This window comes from Lontra canadensis, unplaced genomic scaffold, assembly GCF_010015895.1.
Source record: "Lontra canadensis isolate GAN:19392208 unplaced genomic scaffold, GSC_riverotter_1.0 scaffold28, whole genome shotgun sequence".
In the NCBI taxonomy this organism is placed as follows: domain Eukaryota; kingdom Metazoa; phylum Chordata; class Mammalia; order Carnivora; family Mustelidae; genus Lontra; species Lontra canadensis.
In genome coordinates, this window is record NW_022631022.1 from 5,229,041 (window position 1) to 5,244,540 (window position 15,500).

At 53.4% G+C, this 15,500-nt stretch overlaps 2 protein-coding genes across 11 annotated transcripts in view; one reads left to right on the forward strand and one right to left on the reverse strand.

Moving 5' to 3' along the window:
- The window catches only part of HERC1 (HECT and RLD domain containing E3 ubiquitin protein ligase family member 1), a 185,838-nt gene extending 183,241 nt beyond the window's left edge, over positions 1 to 2,597 (forward strand). For all 10 annotated transcript variants that reach the window (XM_032864757.1, XM_032864756.1, XM_032864764.1 and 7 more), the window contains one exon: positions 1,960 to 2,597. In XM_032864757.1, coding sequence (XP_032720648.1) covers positions 1,960 to 2,145 — 186 coding nt within the window. In that variant the 3' untranslated portion in view covers positions 2,146 to 2,597. The remainder of the gene's footprint in view (positions 1 to 1,959) is intronic.
- A 4,696-nt stretch (positions 2,598 to 7,293) lies between these two features.
- On the reverse strand, positions 7,294 to 11,106 carry FBXL22 (F-box and leucine rich repeat protein 22). Its single transcript, XM_032864770.1, has 2 exons — positions 10,698 to 11,106; positions 7,294 to 7,787 (listed from the first exon to the last, which is right to left on the reverse strand). The coding sequence occupies exons 1-2, from the start codon at positions 11,030 to 11,032 to the stop codon at positions 7,451 to 7,453; spliced, it is 672 nt and encodes a 223-aa protein (XP_032720661.1). The 5' UTR covers positions 11,033 to 11,106; the 3' UTR covers positions 7,294 to 7,450.
- Between the last annotated feature and the right edge of the window lie 4,394 nt (positions 11,107 to 15,500).

Below are 15,500 nucleotides of genomic sequence, written 5' to 3' on the forward strand. Positions count from 1 at the left end.
CTGTGTGTGGCAAGTGCATACTCATCCTTTAGGCCCAACACCAATGTCATCTCCTCCAGGAAGCCCTCATGGATGCTTTCCTGCTGTCCCTGACCATTTCTGAGGGCAGACTTAGATCTTCCGTCCACCTCCAGGACACTTGGTACATCCCTTGAACTCAGCATTAAGTTAGAAGTGTTTGTGTTCTCTCTCTTTCCTTCCCCCAACCGCCCAAGAGCTGGACAGTCCTCTGAGCAGGGCCCGTGGTGTTTATTCTGGAAACAGTAAGGAAAGTAGGGCCTCTTCGCACAAGGACCCTTCCTGCCAGTTTCAGTGTCTGCCTTTCTGGTGTTTTTCCAGTAGCTATTCCTGGAGGTTGCCGCAGCCAGAGCTGTCCCTCCCCTGCTGCCTCCTGAAGCTGCCCGCCTGGGCTCCACTCCTGGGCTAGACTTGCCGGAGAGGCCATGCACAGGAAGGGCTATGAAAAGAGCCTTTCCATAAATTTTCTCCATGACTTGCCAGAAACTATCAGTTGTAAATCTGTTTTGTTGCTTCAGAGAGAGGTGGGTGGAGGCAATGGTTTGCTTCTATTCAACTCTGGAAAAAATCCTTGCCTTCTGTCTGTCCCAGGCTACCCCTGCCATCCCAGGAGTTAATCCACCACTAATCCCCTGCCTGAGGTTTTTCAGCCTGCAGAAAACTGACCACAGTGGGTCCCTCCTTTGTGACTTTTAGACCCGTTGCTCCACCTTCCAAATCAGAGGCACCTGTTCACATTGCCCTTCAGTGTCTTTGCTGGTTGTGGTTTTCCTACATTTGAGCTTTCTGTGTCCTCACTGGCTCCAGCCCAGAAAGGCTTCTAGGCCTTCCAGGCCCTCCAGGCCCTCCATCTCCCACCTCTTTGGAATGCGCTCACCAGGTATAGGGCTCCAAGGAAGAAGGGGAGGGCTGGTTTCAAGGAGTTGAGCAAGAAAAAAAAGGGCAAGTACCTTTTTAAAACCTATCTTCAAATATAAAAATGTACTATCATTTCTGTCGTATGGAGAGTGGGGGAGATTGTGGAGTTTTCGGGGAAGACCAGAGAGCATATGCCCTCCGCTGCGGTAGCTGCCCTTCCACCTTCCACCTCTGTGGCATGCCTGAGTTTGTGTGCTGTATTTAGCTCAGTCTGTCCTGAGCACTTTTCTGTTCCTTTTTTTTTTTTTTTTTTTTTTTAAGATTTAATTTATTTATTTGACAGACAGAGGTCACAAGTAGGCAGGGAAGCAGGCTTCCTGCTGAGCAGAGAGCCTGATGCGGGGCTCAATCCCAGGACCCTGAGATCATGACCTGAGCCGAAGGCAGAGGCTTAATGCCCTGAGCCACCCAGGCACCTGCACTTTTCTGTTCTGCTGCGAGTCATCATGATTATCATTTTAAATGACTGCATGACTGTGCATTTAATGGACAGACTAGGATTGAATTCACTGCTCCTTCCTTGTGTGAGCTGTGTGTGGCAGCCAGGGTAGGCAGAGGATGCAGAAGGCCTGCTAGGAGGGACAGGGGAAGGGTGGAGGCATGCGGGGGTGCCCTTCCAGGTGTTGTTTCCATTTCATTGGCAGTTGGGGGCTCCATGCAGCAGCTCCGGGTCTGCACCCTCCTGGTGAAAGGGAGCGAGCTCCGTTGGTGGTCCCCTGGCAGGCCCTGTGCAAAGCCTGTTCTCCCACCAGAGCTTGCTCACACTTTGCAGATGGGGCTATGGGGGCGGTGAGGAGAGAAGGAAGCATGGTCACCAGAAGCCTCCACGGCTGGGGACACCAGAGCCCACGTTCCTTCCACCAGTGTCTCCTTCCCCTCAAGTCGGCCCTGCACTCGAGTCCGTGGAGCCCATCTGGAAGGCTGGGAGAAGTGCTGCTCCTGATTTGGGGACAGTGGTAACTTACGGGTCCCAACCCTGGGACCCCCGATGCTGCTGTCACAGCTCTGGCTCTCTCTCCACAGCCTTACGACAGTCTGCCTACCTCACAGACCTGCTTCTTCCAGCTGCGGCTGCCCCCCTACTCGAGCCAGCTGGTCATGGCTGAGCGCCTGCGCTACGCCATCAACAACTGCCGCTCCATCGACATGGACAACTACATGCTTTCGCGGAACGTGGACAATGCCGAGGGCTCGGACACCGACTACTGACCGCGGGGGCCGCCGCCCCCCACTGCTCAGCAATGCTCACTTCCAGTTTCATGTGGACACACTTTTATGGTAACTACATAGATGTTTAGGAACATAAACCGACATTATAAACAGTGGCCACATTTAGTTACTCTAAATGTAACAAAGAAATTAGATGTTTTTATTTTTCTGTGATTGTACAAAAAAAAAAGACAAAGTGCTCTCAGTCAGGTTTTTCCCTCCACATTTTTGGTCACTTTTGATAAGTTTGCATGGAACCATTTTGGTGCATTTTTAGTTGGGAATGGTACATTTTGTAAACCCACCCAGTGAACATGAAATTGTACATTGTGTATAATTGTTCATTAGAAAGGACAGTTTTACATGAATATTCATATATTTATTTTGTTTTAATTTGAATTGCCTGTGCAGGGTTCCTTATGCAGAGAAATAAAGCCAATTCAGGAACCAGAGCGTGGGCTGCTTTTCTTAACTCCAGTGGAGCTTCTGACTGAGAAGGAATGAGCTTTCGAGCTAGTCTCACTGACGGCGTTTGGCCCATCAGAAGCACTCCTTCACACTGAGAGTGAGCTGTGCTTGTCTCGAGATGACAGAGCAGCTCGAGTGGGAGCTGGGAGCTGGAGGCCCCTCCTTTCGTTTATTCTGTCATCCTGGGTGTCCTACTTCATTCCCTCACCCCAGGGCCCTTGCATCAGCCCTGTGCCCCCTCCCCTCAGCAACCCCTTCCTCCTCCTCTGCAGCTGGGTTTGGACTGTAACCGGATAGTGAGAGCCTGTCCTGAGTGGCCCCAGGATACCTAGTATGGGGTGCAGCCCCACTGGGCCAAGAGGAGGCTAACCAGAGGAGTGGGATTCCAGCGCTGCGTGTGACGAGCCAGTGGTGGGCTTCAGGAAGAGGGTAGTTGACAGCGTGTCTCTGCAGGAGGGCGAGGGGTGCAGCAGGGACCACCGTTGCAGGTAGGCATTCAGCATGAACGAATGGGCGACCACGAGAACAAGCGAGTGAATGTGCGAATTAATATGAGAACCAGTGCGTGGCTTTCGTAGCCTTGAATGGTGGATGGTGCAGAGTTGTTCGGGGGGCTGGGGGAGGGGTCACACTCTTGGTGCTTGAACCCAGCCCTTGAGGGCCCTGGCCAGTGTGCCTGTCAGATGTGTCAGAGTGAGTGTGTGGTTCTGGAATAAAGGACCATCATGAAAGCAGCTGTGAAGGTGCTGGCTGCTGGGAGTGGGAACAGGAAGAGGGCAAGGCATCTGAGCCATGCGTCTTGGTCTACAGCCAGTTCCCACCACAGGCTGCTGCTTGCCGTGTGCTTCAGGGCCGGGGTCAGCCTGGCAGCCCGCTCAAACGACGGGCCTGGCACAGGTATTTATTTTCCCTAGTTCATTTTCAGCCCCTCTGTGGAGGCTTGGGCAGTTTTTTTGTTTGCTGGATCATTCAGTTAAATACTTGCAATGTTTATGACCCTTAAAGAACTCCCAGAAAACTTGGACCCCCCACCTTAAAAAAAAAAAAAAGGACAGCTTTGTTCTGGGCCTTCCTGTTTTGTGGCCTTTGCCCAACACTGCCATCAGATGAAACCCACATCTGGTGCATTTAGTTTTAGCAAAAAGCAAGTGTTGGGCATGGAATCCTAGAGCTAGAGGAACCCTAGAGCCAAGGTGTCAGGTGACCTCTCCTCTTTCAGACCATGAATCTGAGGTCAGGAGAGGGCAAGTGCTGGATCACGGGCATGTACAGGCTAGAGCTAGGAGCCCTGGCTTCCTGTCCGCACGCCTGCCAACGACAGTAGTCCCAAGGGAGCTTAGTGCCCCTCCACAAATATCAGCCTGAGCAGAAACGGGCCAGTGTGTCCCTGTAAGACAAGCCTCATGGCACCGTGTCCCTCCAGCAGGCTCCGCCTCCCAAGGAGTGACTCAGAGCCCCTGACCCAGGAGCATGTGGTACTGAGCTTCCTGCGCAGGCTCCCCAGCGTGGTGTGGTGACTGCTGTCCGCCTTCCACCCAGGAGCACCGTCCCGCCCTGGCGCTGAGGTTCCGCACCCGCTCCCAGCTCTTCCTCTCTGTGGCCACTGGCTGCCTTGGCCAGACACAGAATGAAAGGAGCATTCAGGAGCTGGGAAAGTTTATAGACTGAATAGAGGCTGCGAGGACACAGTAACGTCCAAGCCATTCGCCAGTGGCTTTGGAGCACGGGCTCCCATCTGCCCTGGCTTCCCCAGGCCTCAGGCTTTCTGACTCTGCCTTTGCTGCACTGTGCCTGCGGGAAGGAACACCCCACCCACAGTTAGACCCTGTGGGAGCTGGGGTCAGCCCTCCATTGAGTGTTCCTGGATCACCCCCATACGGACCCAGCCTGCTTCTTCCCAGTACTTAGGCCTTGTGGGTTCTGCCAGGCACTTGGCTTTTCTAGGCCCCCATGGATGTGCGGACCCCTTTTCCTTACCCCAGCCTTCCAGTCACTGCACATTTATACATCATCTCACCAGAGTGTTACAGAGAGGGTACTGGTCCTGTTTTAGTGATAAACTAAGGATCTGAGAGGTCATAACCCGTCAGAAGTGATGGATGGTAGAGCTGCAGAGCACTCAACACTCCCTTCAACCCCAGTTGAATGAGTCAGTGGATTCATGAAGCACGGGACACCCCTTGATCTCCTCGGATCCGAGAGAAGACTTTGAGCACGGTCTCTGATGAAGCCGGGCTCTGTGTTCTGTCCAGGGCTCTGCTCGGTGCCGAGTGATGTGAACAGCACCTGTCAGAAGGCAGAGTGGAGAGCGCTGGGTCTCATCAGGGCCTGCCTTCTGGGTGTACCTTGGATGGCCCTTGGCTCAGGGACCCAAAGCGCCCCGGAGGGGGCGGGGCTGGATTCAAGCTCTAGAAACAGTGCTGGATGGCCTATCAGCACCGCTTTAGGTCTGTGATCGCTAGAGCCTCCGTATGTGGGGGTTTATTGGGAGCCAGAGGCTTCACCAGGGAAGTTAGCCCTCATTTATAAAAGAGCTTCCATGGGGAAAGGGAAAGGGGTCTCAGGTTAACCTATTTGACCTGAACTTGCAATGACTAAGGCTTTACAAACACGACATTGTTAATCCTTAAAAGGACCCTGTAAGCAAGATTCTCCAGCAATCCCAATACACGGATTTAAAAGCTGAGGTTTGGAGAGGACTGACCGACTCTCAGTCAGAGGAGAGTCAGAAACTAGGGTTCTGTTGTCCCCCAGACTATACCATCAACTCAGGGCAAACAGGACCTGCTGGGAATACAGACTTATCAGAAATAATGAAAGCAAAGCCCTGGGGTTTAAGTGGTGCTGTTTTAAATAAACATTTATCCCCCTGGAAGCCTAAGCTTTCTTTCAACATTGTTTGCAGTACTAGTAGGGGCAAAATAAAATTCCTGCAAGGCCTCTTTCCTGAGTCCGGAACTATGGTGGGTAAACTGGAAAATCACCCAGAGAAAGTGGGGGTCCTCCCATTCCACTGCAGCTGACGGCCTGAGGGGGCTGGCTCTCCCCACACAGGGGTGAGAAGGGATTATGCCAGGCCAGGCCTCAGTGCCAACACCCACCTGCTTCTGGGCCTAGCACTGGCCCAACAAAGGGGTCTAGGGCCATAAGTGAGGCCTCCAACAGGCCTGGAGGGGTTGGGGTAGGGTGGGCTGCTGCTTGCCCCCCACCCCACAGATTCTGCCTGGAGAAATTTCAGCTCCTCTGGCCTTCCCCTGACAATCCTCTCTGCTGGGGGGTAGGTTGGGGTGGGTGCTCTCCTGCTCTCATTTCATGCTCAGAGTAACCTGTGAGGCTTCTACAGCCACCCACATGCCTAGTTCTCTGATATTTCCTGCTCCCCTTTCCTCCTCACTAACCCTGCTCCAGCCATACTGATCTCCTGGCCTCCCCTAACTCACTCGCCATGCTCCTGCTTGGAGCCTTTGCATGAGCTATTATTCCCTGCACCTGGACTGTTTCCCTGCCAGATACCGCTCAGCTCCCTCCCTCACTGCATGTGGTGAGGCACGTTGATCAACCCCTTTTAGGTTCCTTTCCCCTCCCCAAAGCTTCACCGGCAATTGCCAGTTAGCCCCTTACCTGGTGCTCCCCGCACCAACACCCCCACCCCCCACCCCGCCACCCCCATATACCAATAATTTACTGTCTCTTCTCCTACCACGAAATTGGAATTTTTTTTCCTTGCTGGCTTCCCAGTATTGGGCAACCCGTGAGTAGGGATCCAGATCCCCTTTCCCAGACAAGAAACACCTGTCTCAGGTGACTTAAGGGTCCCAGCTGGCGATGGGCGGAGCTGGGGCTGGAACTGGAGCATGGCCCACGGCCCACCATCCCGCTGTGCTCCCTGCTTTCCCTTCTCACTCAAGTTTTCACCGTGTACCTGGGGCCGGAAGTTCTTCTGGGTGGCCGGGAGCCTATACTTTGGTGACTATCGGTGGGACATCAGTGACTAAAGCTCCGAAATTGAAGTCCTGGAGTGTGCCCACGTTGAGCAAATCCAGCAGGTAAAAATCTTTGTGTGCGCTTCTCGCGGTTTCATTATCAAAGGACTTAACCAGGCTGCTGCTTTTGTTTTCTAATCTTTACTTCGGGTTTTTTCAATTGATTTCTTCTGTCTTTGTGATACGAGAACGGTAGAAAATTAGAACTATGTGGTTTATGTTAAGAATCACATCCAACAGCGAATTGTCTAGAATCATGTGTACGGGCTGGCTCGGGCGCCAAGCCAAGGCGCGGATGGCAAGGCTGCGGTGGCGGGCTCGGCGGCTGTCTCCGGCGGTGAACCCCGGCTTTCCCCCTCCTCCCGCCCACTGGTACAGCGTGGGGAACACCGGCGGCCGCGGGCTGAGCGTGCGGCGCGCGGCCGGCAGCCGGAGTCGCCTCCCCCGCCCCCCTCCTGTCCCCACGGCGCCTGCGCCCGCGCCCTACCGGGTGGCCACGCCTACACATGGCGGTTATTTCGGCCACAGACAGCGGTCATTCGCGGGGGATGGTGTGAGCCCCTCGCCTGCTGTGGACTTCGAGTGGCGAGAGGCCCGGGGCGGAAGGGCGTCGGGACAGATGCTGGTGTTTAGTGAGGGCTATCCGAGTGTTTTCCCAGCATCCGGTTAATCTCGCACTCCTGTGCGTAAAACCGTAATGTGAGGTAGGCATTAACGTCCCCATTCTGCAGAGAGGGAAACTGAGGCTCAGAGATGTGGCGACAGTCTGGGAAGTGTTGGGGCTGGGGTTGGAAACCAGGTCGCTCTTTCTGCTCGGGGCCCTTGCCTGGGTGTCCTGCCCCGACATGGTCAGCCTAGCGCGGCAGCAGCTTGCGAAGAGCCGTGCACGACGCGCTGGGAAGCTGGTCGGGGATCATGGCTGCGCTGTGCTCGGCACGCAGCGCCAGGCGCGGGCACGCGGCGCGCAAGCGGCGCAGGCCGGCCGCGCTCACGTTGCGGCAGAAGTCCACGTGCAGCGTCTGCAGCGCGCGCCCGTGCGCCGCCACGGCGGCCAGCGTTAGGTTGGTGACGCGCGCGCAGTTCTCCAGACGCAGCGCGCGCAGCCGCGGGCAGCAGCGCAGGAGGTACGCCAGGCAGTCGTCGGTGACGTGGCCGCAGCCTGAAAGCGTGACGGACGCCAGGTTGGGGCACCTGCGGAGAGATCGCGGTGGCCCAGGGTGGGGGCCGATGGCGGGTACGGTTGGCATCCGCCCCGCCCTGGAGCTCCGGGATCCGGGAGCTCCCTAACTGCCCTGGGACTCGTGGCACGACTCCGTATATAGTGGGCAAGGAAGTGAAACGGACTTAGCCTGCTGAAGAAACTTGCCAGCGATGACGCGGCCTGGATCAGAACCGGGGTTTCTGTCCCCTTTCCCCTACTCTTTCTGCCTCTCCACCAGACCTCAGTCTGCGTGGGCTTTTAGCTTCCTGAGCCGCCACTGGTCCTGCTGTGGGCAGATGGGGTGCAGGGTCCAGGAGGACAACTCTAGGTGTTCTTAGTTCTCTCCGGGCCTGTTGCTTTGGGGGGTGGGGGTGCGGGAAAAGATGCGTGGTGACCACTCCAGGCTGGCTTCAAGCTGAGGCCCAGATGCTCCTGGCAGGATGGTCAGTCAGATGGGAGCAAGGGTTTCTTATGGGGTGGCTTAGGGACAGTCACAGTTGAACCCTCGAGGCTGGGGTCAGGGCACAGCTCTGAGTATGCCTGGTTCTGGGTTCTAGAGCTCTGGTTTCTCTGCTCAGTTAACTGGGACAGTTCTTGCATGCCGTCTGGGATGCCAGCCTAGAAGAGGTCAAGTAGGCAGTGGCTAGAACCGGGTCTGATATGGGTACAGTCAGGCCACTTGTAAAAAGATCTTGAGCAAAGTTGGATTTGGCTTATTTTGGTGTGACCTCGGCTAAGTCACTCCCTGAGCTTTAGTTTCCCTCTGTGTGTGTGAGTGCACAGCAGGGAGGGAATAATAAAAATAGTGAAGGTCAAAATTTGGGGTGTAAAGAGCCTGGACAGGACCTTCTGTAGTCAACTGTAACTCCCTTTTGCTAGAAGCACACCGGATCAGATTGCTTGCGGTCAAGAGGGGCCTGTCTTGTGTGCAGGGGCCTTGGCTCTCTATAGAGGGAGCCATCAGCTTTTCCCCATCAGCTTCCTCCTTAACCCCTTGACTGCACCTGCCTGGGCTAGCCCAGCTCTCTCGTGCCTAGGGAAGGGGCACCTTTCACACAGCCCATCCCATCTTCCCAGTTCTTAAGTTCATATGGCTTCTTCAGTCTTCAAATCAAACCCCTTGCACTTTGTTTTATGAATGAAGAAACTGGCTCAGAGGGCTCAGGTGACTGGCCTGTGACTTATTTGCTCTCTGACCCAGGACAAATGTCTGAACTGTGCTAGTCCTCATTTGTCAAGTGGGAGAAATTATTAGCTCTGGGGTGGTTATGACGATTAGGCCTTTAATGTTGAGTGGTCCCTTTTTGTTCTAAGAACCTTTAGAATAATCCCTGATGTAGAACAAGCCAGAGAAAGAGCCGACTCCTTCCCTGCCATCCTTTGCTTCTCCTATCTCGCTGTCAAGAGCTGATGGCTAAAAGAACCAGATTTCATGGATGTTATCAGTACCTACTGTGGGCCAGTGCTACTGTGTCATTTAATCCTCTTAGTCTTTGAGATAGGTGATTCATCCTATTTTACAGATGAAGAAATTAGGTCGGATTTAAATATTTGGTCTGGGTCCCATGGTTGGACAGTAGTAGAACTGGGAGACTCGGCACAGAACCCTTACCACCAAGCGCTTTCTTTTTGTGACACTCGGGCCCTTGCTGCACCCACATGGTGACATGAGAGGACCACTCCACACCTGCTGATATGGGAAATTAAATTCTCTTGCAGCAAGAATAGAACAGCTTCAGAGCAGGCCTGCCCCTCCCACCTAGATCACTCCAGTCTGATTCAGGGGCCTTGTTAAACCCATCAGAATGGCCTCATCCAGGCAGGGCCCAACCAAGTCCATCTTGTTTTCTTCTGACTGCCTTTAAAAAAAAAAAAAAAAAAAAAGGGCAAGTCGGGGCCACCACTCTGTTTCCTTCCATGCCTGTCTCGCTGCCAGCAAACAGCTATTAAACCAAGGTGGCAGCAAGCTGGCTGGGCCTGGTTTGTTAGTAATCAAGAGGTGCTTTTCTTCAAAGGCAGGACAGGAGTGGTCAGTTGAAGCTCTGAGCGAGGCTGGCAGCAGAAGTCTGCCTGCATGGGCTGTCCTAGGCGGGAGGCCGGGACCATGGGGGTCCCTGTGGCTCAGCCTTGCTACCTGTGGTAGAGCTGACCGATCAAACACAGGATGTATTTGGGACACACTTAGGCCAAAAAATTGTCTGTTCAAAATTCAAATTTAACTGGATGTCTTGAGTTTCTATTTTCTAAAATCTGGCAGTCCTAGACTGGGTAAATCACATGACCTCTCAAAACTTTGATTTGCTCATTTGAAAAAATTAGGCTAAAACAACCTCCCTTATGGGTATGTTGGGATTAGTAATATTCTAATGACGAAACCATTCTTAAATATCACCACCGCTCCTCCTGGAGTCTGGCTTGGTGCAGCTAACCCAGCGCACCCTAGTTGTCCTTCCTTAGCTGCGTTCCACAAGTCCTGGAGTTTGTTTGCTAGGGGAAGAGAGAAGGGGTAAGCTGATTGCTGAATCTAGGAACCTTTCCCAGGGCCTGACCTTGAAAATCTATGCTCAGCTGGACCCTCTGAGCTCTTAATGGCTGCTAGGGAGGACAGCTGCCCGAAGGACAGCGACAGCTGAAGCCCAGGTCTTCTGTTGGCAGCAGAAGCAGCTCCAGGACCTGGGAGGCTAAGAGGAGAACAACTCCCCGCCCGTGACTGTATGCCTTCTCCCGGGACTGTGCGGGGGACAGGCTGGGACGGTCTGCCTTGAGCCTAGTTTGAGGCTCCCCAGTATGGAGGGATCTTGGTCTTGTAATTTGCTTTCTCCCGCACCCCCCGCCCCAAGTTTCCTAGAGCTGTAGGAGCCAGACCCTGCAAAGCCAGCGCGGCTCAGGAGGTGGCCTACCTGTCGCACACCTGGAAGAGGAAATCATTGACCAGGCTCTCGTGGCGGCTGCAGATGCTCCTCTGGAAGGCGCTCTTGAGCCAGTCCTCAATGCTGCACACCTGCACGCGGCTCGAGTACCAGCAGATGGAGAGGCTCCTGAGGGCCGGGCTCAGGAGGAAGTTGTCCTTCTTGAGTTCCATGAGGGAACGAAAGTGCAGCAGGGGCCAGAGTGCAGGGTCCTCAAACACATCCTGGAGCTGGGGGCAGGTCCTGGCCAGGCTCTTCCTGCTGTCCTTGTCCAGGAAGGAGAAGAGGTGCAGCAGGCACTCCCGGTTGAGCTGGGTGATGTGCATGGTGGGCAGCGGCCACGTTGAGTGTGGCGGGAGCCCGGGGACCTGACCTACCTCCTCCTCCTCCCGGGCTCTGGGCTGGTGGACATATATGGTTGAGGAATGGTGTTTATTTTTGGCCAACAACTGGTGCCGAAGCTCCAGAGCAGGGCGGGGGGTGGGGGCAGGATCCAGACGTACGTGCAGCAGTCTGTGCTTCGGCTTATGTTCAGAGGACTTGAAAATCCTGGCAGAAAAGCAGCCTCTTGAAGCTAAATAGCTTCCTTAAAAGGGAGTTCTTTTCTTTGAGTTGACAGTGGTGCTTAGCAGAGCGCTCTTTTGGCTTTTCCCAAGGCATTTTCGTTGGAGGTGGCCGGCCTGACCACCTGTCTGGGCCTGCAGTCTGCTCACTGGGAGGGACCTTGGTTATAAATTGGATCTGTTCCCGTTCTCTAGTGGATCCCTGTGAGTCTTCTGCTCCACTCCTAGTCGGAGTGGTTGTCTGTAGGGAGCGAAGGGTGCCAGTTTTGTGTTCAAAGCTGTAAGTTGAAGCCCTGGGTGAGGCCCCATTCCCTGTGATCTTTGCTCAGTGGTGATGGTTTGCAGGCTGGGCCCAACCACCTTCAGGCCCCGCCACCCTCCACCAAGCACAGGGATTTCCTCGGCGTCCCAGCTGGCTCTGTTTTTACCCTGAGTTGTTGCACAAGGATTGATCTTAAGTAGCTTAGCTCTCCGAGGTTCTTCTGTGTGTATGTGCGACATTTTAAGCTTAAGTTGACTTGGCTTTACATCTTAACATTTTCCCAGTTACCTGCCCTGCTGTAGCTCGTTTTTATTTCCAGAAACGTCAGCATGGATGAGAGCGCTCTTAGTGCAAAACTGCTTGAAACAGTTTTAGGTTAAAGTGTTTTAGTCTCCGCTTTCCCTTAAGCCAGCCAGGCACTACCCTCTTGGTAGAAGCCTTCAGTCTGCACACTGGGAGGGACCGTGGCCTGGGTAGGCCGCCTGGAGGTCTTATCTCTGTTACGTTCTCCTTTCCTGAAGTAACTGACATTTCTCACTGTGTGGATGGTGGATCGGTTTTCTAATACTGCTTCCCTCCCAGGCCCACCACAGATGCTCCCATAATTGTGCTGCTGTGAACTACCAGCTGTGTGTGCTGGTTCGTTGGTTTGCTCGGGGGATGCTGACCGGAAAGGCTGCGCGGTCTCTGTCACAGTGAGGCAGGGAACACCACCTAAGTGGTGACCTTTGTTCATTCTCCTATTTGGTTGGAATTGGAAGGAAGGGAATACTTTGTGTCCAGTTGTGTGGAGTAAGGCCTCGAAGCAGCTGTTTTGGCCCCTCTTCTGGCACTAAGGCTTGGTCGTCCCAGCGCAGCTTTGCCTTTCAAAGCACAAGGCAGCTAAGGCAAGAGCAGCCAACTCCCTCTGAGACACCAGACTCCAGGGTCCTGGGTGCTTGGTTACCCCAGCAATGACAAGGGGAAGGAGTGACTTTTCTTAAAAACAACATATGCCAAGAAACAGCTAAAGGAAGCAGTTCTTAGGGAAGGGGTAACTAGCTACTGCTAATACTGCAGATGACCATTTTAATGGCTCAAGAGACCGCGGACGCCCCTCCCTGGCTCTCGTACTTACTCGGTCAAAAGGGACACCGCAGCACCTCAGATGGATTTTAATAGAAAGCCTTATTATCTCCACTTTTCCTCCCCAATCCTGTCCAAACCAGTACTCTTCAGTGTGCTGACCTCTGGAAATGGGCAGCTCTCTCAGCCTCTTAAAAGGCTGGCCACCGGGCCATCCCCGCGGCGTGGCAGCTTTCACCGGAGTCGCACAGCGCGGCTGGACCGGCTCTGGCGGGGCAGGGCCTGAGTGCAGCTGCCCAGGGGGTGGGGGAGCGCAGGGTTGGGCCGCTAGAGTGGTGCTGACAACACTTAGCACTTTTGCCCCGAGCCACAGCAGCCCCAGGGCCTCTGACTGGCCTCCGCGGGGAGCCGCGCTGTGTGGGACGTGGAGGCAAAACCGTCTGCCTGTTCGCAAAGACAGAGCGGAGCAGGCAAATACGTACCACAGGAAAATGACCGCTGTCAGCAGAGGGTGGTTCTTGTTTTTTCCTGTTTGTAGGGGACAATGGGGACAGGTCGTATATAGCAACTTACTGAAAAGCAGAATCTTTATTTTTTACCGGTGGCACTTACTGCATGTCTGACTTTAAAAGGTGACCGATAGCCTTTGCACAGAGCCCCAAAGCTGGTCCCTCGGGTGCGGTCTAGCTCTGCAGGAGTCAAGCCGGCCTCGTGTTGGAGGAGAGCGGCAGGATGATGTCCCTGGCCTCCAGAGTGCCCCAGTCGCCTGCCCAGGACCTCGGCATAGGCGCTAGGGCACCCTTCTGGCCACCACCTGCCCCTCCAGGCTGCCTCATCCCGGCCTGAACACCCGAGGCCCCCGGGGGAGGGAGGACTTAGTGCTGCTGACTGCCCAGGCCCGTCCCCTGAGCAAGGACCCCATCATTTACTTGGCTCCCCTGAAAGGAGTTGAGAAATAATAGTCAAGAGGAAAGAGACCAGAACTTTAATGATACTTTCATCCATAAAAGAGTTCAGGTTGGTGAAGCAGAAAAGGGCTGTGATTACAAGGTAAATGCGGTCAGTCGCTTGCACCGATAATCCTCTCGCGTCGTACAAACTGGGCTTCCACGGCGGATGCTCACCGGAGACCCAGGCAGCACTGGCCGGGGAGGGTCCGGAGCCCATCGCTGGGACCAAGGGCTGGGTTACCCCAGTGCGCGAGGTGGGGACCTAGCACCACGGCACCCCCCCACCCAAGGGTGCCAGCCTCTTCCTGCACCGTGGGCACATTCCTGTGGCTGCACCCCGGTCTCCCGGGACCCTTGCCCCGGTTGCAGCACAGGCTGCTCCTGAGCCCTGCCAGGGCCCAAGTGGAGAGGCCACGGCAGCAATAGGGTGTGGGAGGGAACGGAGGGGATGCTGGGGGCTGCGGTGGGAGAAGTATATCTAAATAAACTTATGTACGCTCAACCAATGAAAGAGACATTTGGCTTTTAGAAATAAATCTGTCCCCAACCCCAGAAACCACGCCGCTGAGTAGGTTCCCGGGGTGAGATACACATTTAACACTTAACCAGGGCCTGTACACTTTACTGATTTAATTCTATTACATATGTCATCACTAGACACTGAGTAGAATACAGTGGATAAGCAAAGGTTTCTCCACCATGGAGAGAGATTTGTGTTGCCACAAACTGTTTCCATCACCCACCTGTGTGGGAGGACTTCTGAGGAAGTTTTCTTGTTCCAGGGAGCCAGTTGCCAGAGCGAGGCACTGCCTCGGCTGCGGTCTCTGCGCGAGCCACCCACGCAGAGCCAGCATGGCCCCAGGGGAAAGCCCTGAAGAGCACAGGAAGATCAGCTTTTTAAAATAGGTGTGATAAGGCTACACAGTTGAATTTTTTAAATACAAATAGGCACATTTACATCACTGGTGTTCAAATGCACAATTCAAATGGATCCAATCACTTTTCCAAAGGAGCCTTCATAATGTCATTCAAACATATCTGCTTAAGTGAAATCAAGCAATAAAAACACTCCAGAAATTCAAAGAGGAGATGTGTCCAACTCTTAAGCCAGCAGTGCTGCCGGTGTGAGGACCACTTTCCCCATCAAAGTAGTCTGGCTGTCGGGAAGTTCTCTTTAGTATAAAAAGACCATTTTTCTCCACCAATATCAACACTGCCCAAGGCTACATTGCTGAAGTCCTCTGAGCTGCCCACTCAGAGAAACAAGGGAAGTGTTAATGTTAGAAGTCACAGCTGTATGCCTTCTACACAAAAAAGGCTGTATTCACAGGAGATACTGAACAGATCAAGGAAGAGGCACATTTTAAGTTCAACTGTATGTGGTGTTAATGTGTTGCTATATTATGTGGAACTTTCACTTTTAGATCAAAAGGTTAAATATCACAATCTCTTATGGTTCAACCTCATATAATTTAGCATTGTAAACTAATTTCAATACATGTTTCCCTCTTAATTATCTTCTGGACTTCGTGTCTAAGTTGTAAGACCTAAACATGACAGCAAAGCTTTCTTCTCTGGAGTGGAAATGCAGACGGCGCAGTCCGGGAGTCCTACATGCTGACGGGACCGCCCGAGCCTAGGCCTCCTCTGCCACATGTGGCTGCTGAGCCCTTGAAATGTAGCTAGTGTGCCCGAAGAACTGGGTTTTAAACTTCATTTTAATTAAAACTTAACCACATGTGACTAGTGACTGCCGTACCAGATAGTACAAGTTGAGCCATAACTGTGGTTAGTGAAGTGTTTAGCTGCTGATTTCTGCCCTGAGAAAAAGACAGGATTTATCTAGCGAGTATTAAAATGGAAATGGAGCCACACCTGCTCCTGCAACTTCAAATATCTGACCCAGAAGGACAGCCATCAGATTATTCATGCACTTTAAAAAAAAAAAAAAAAA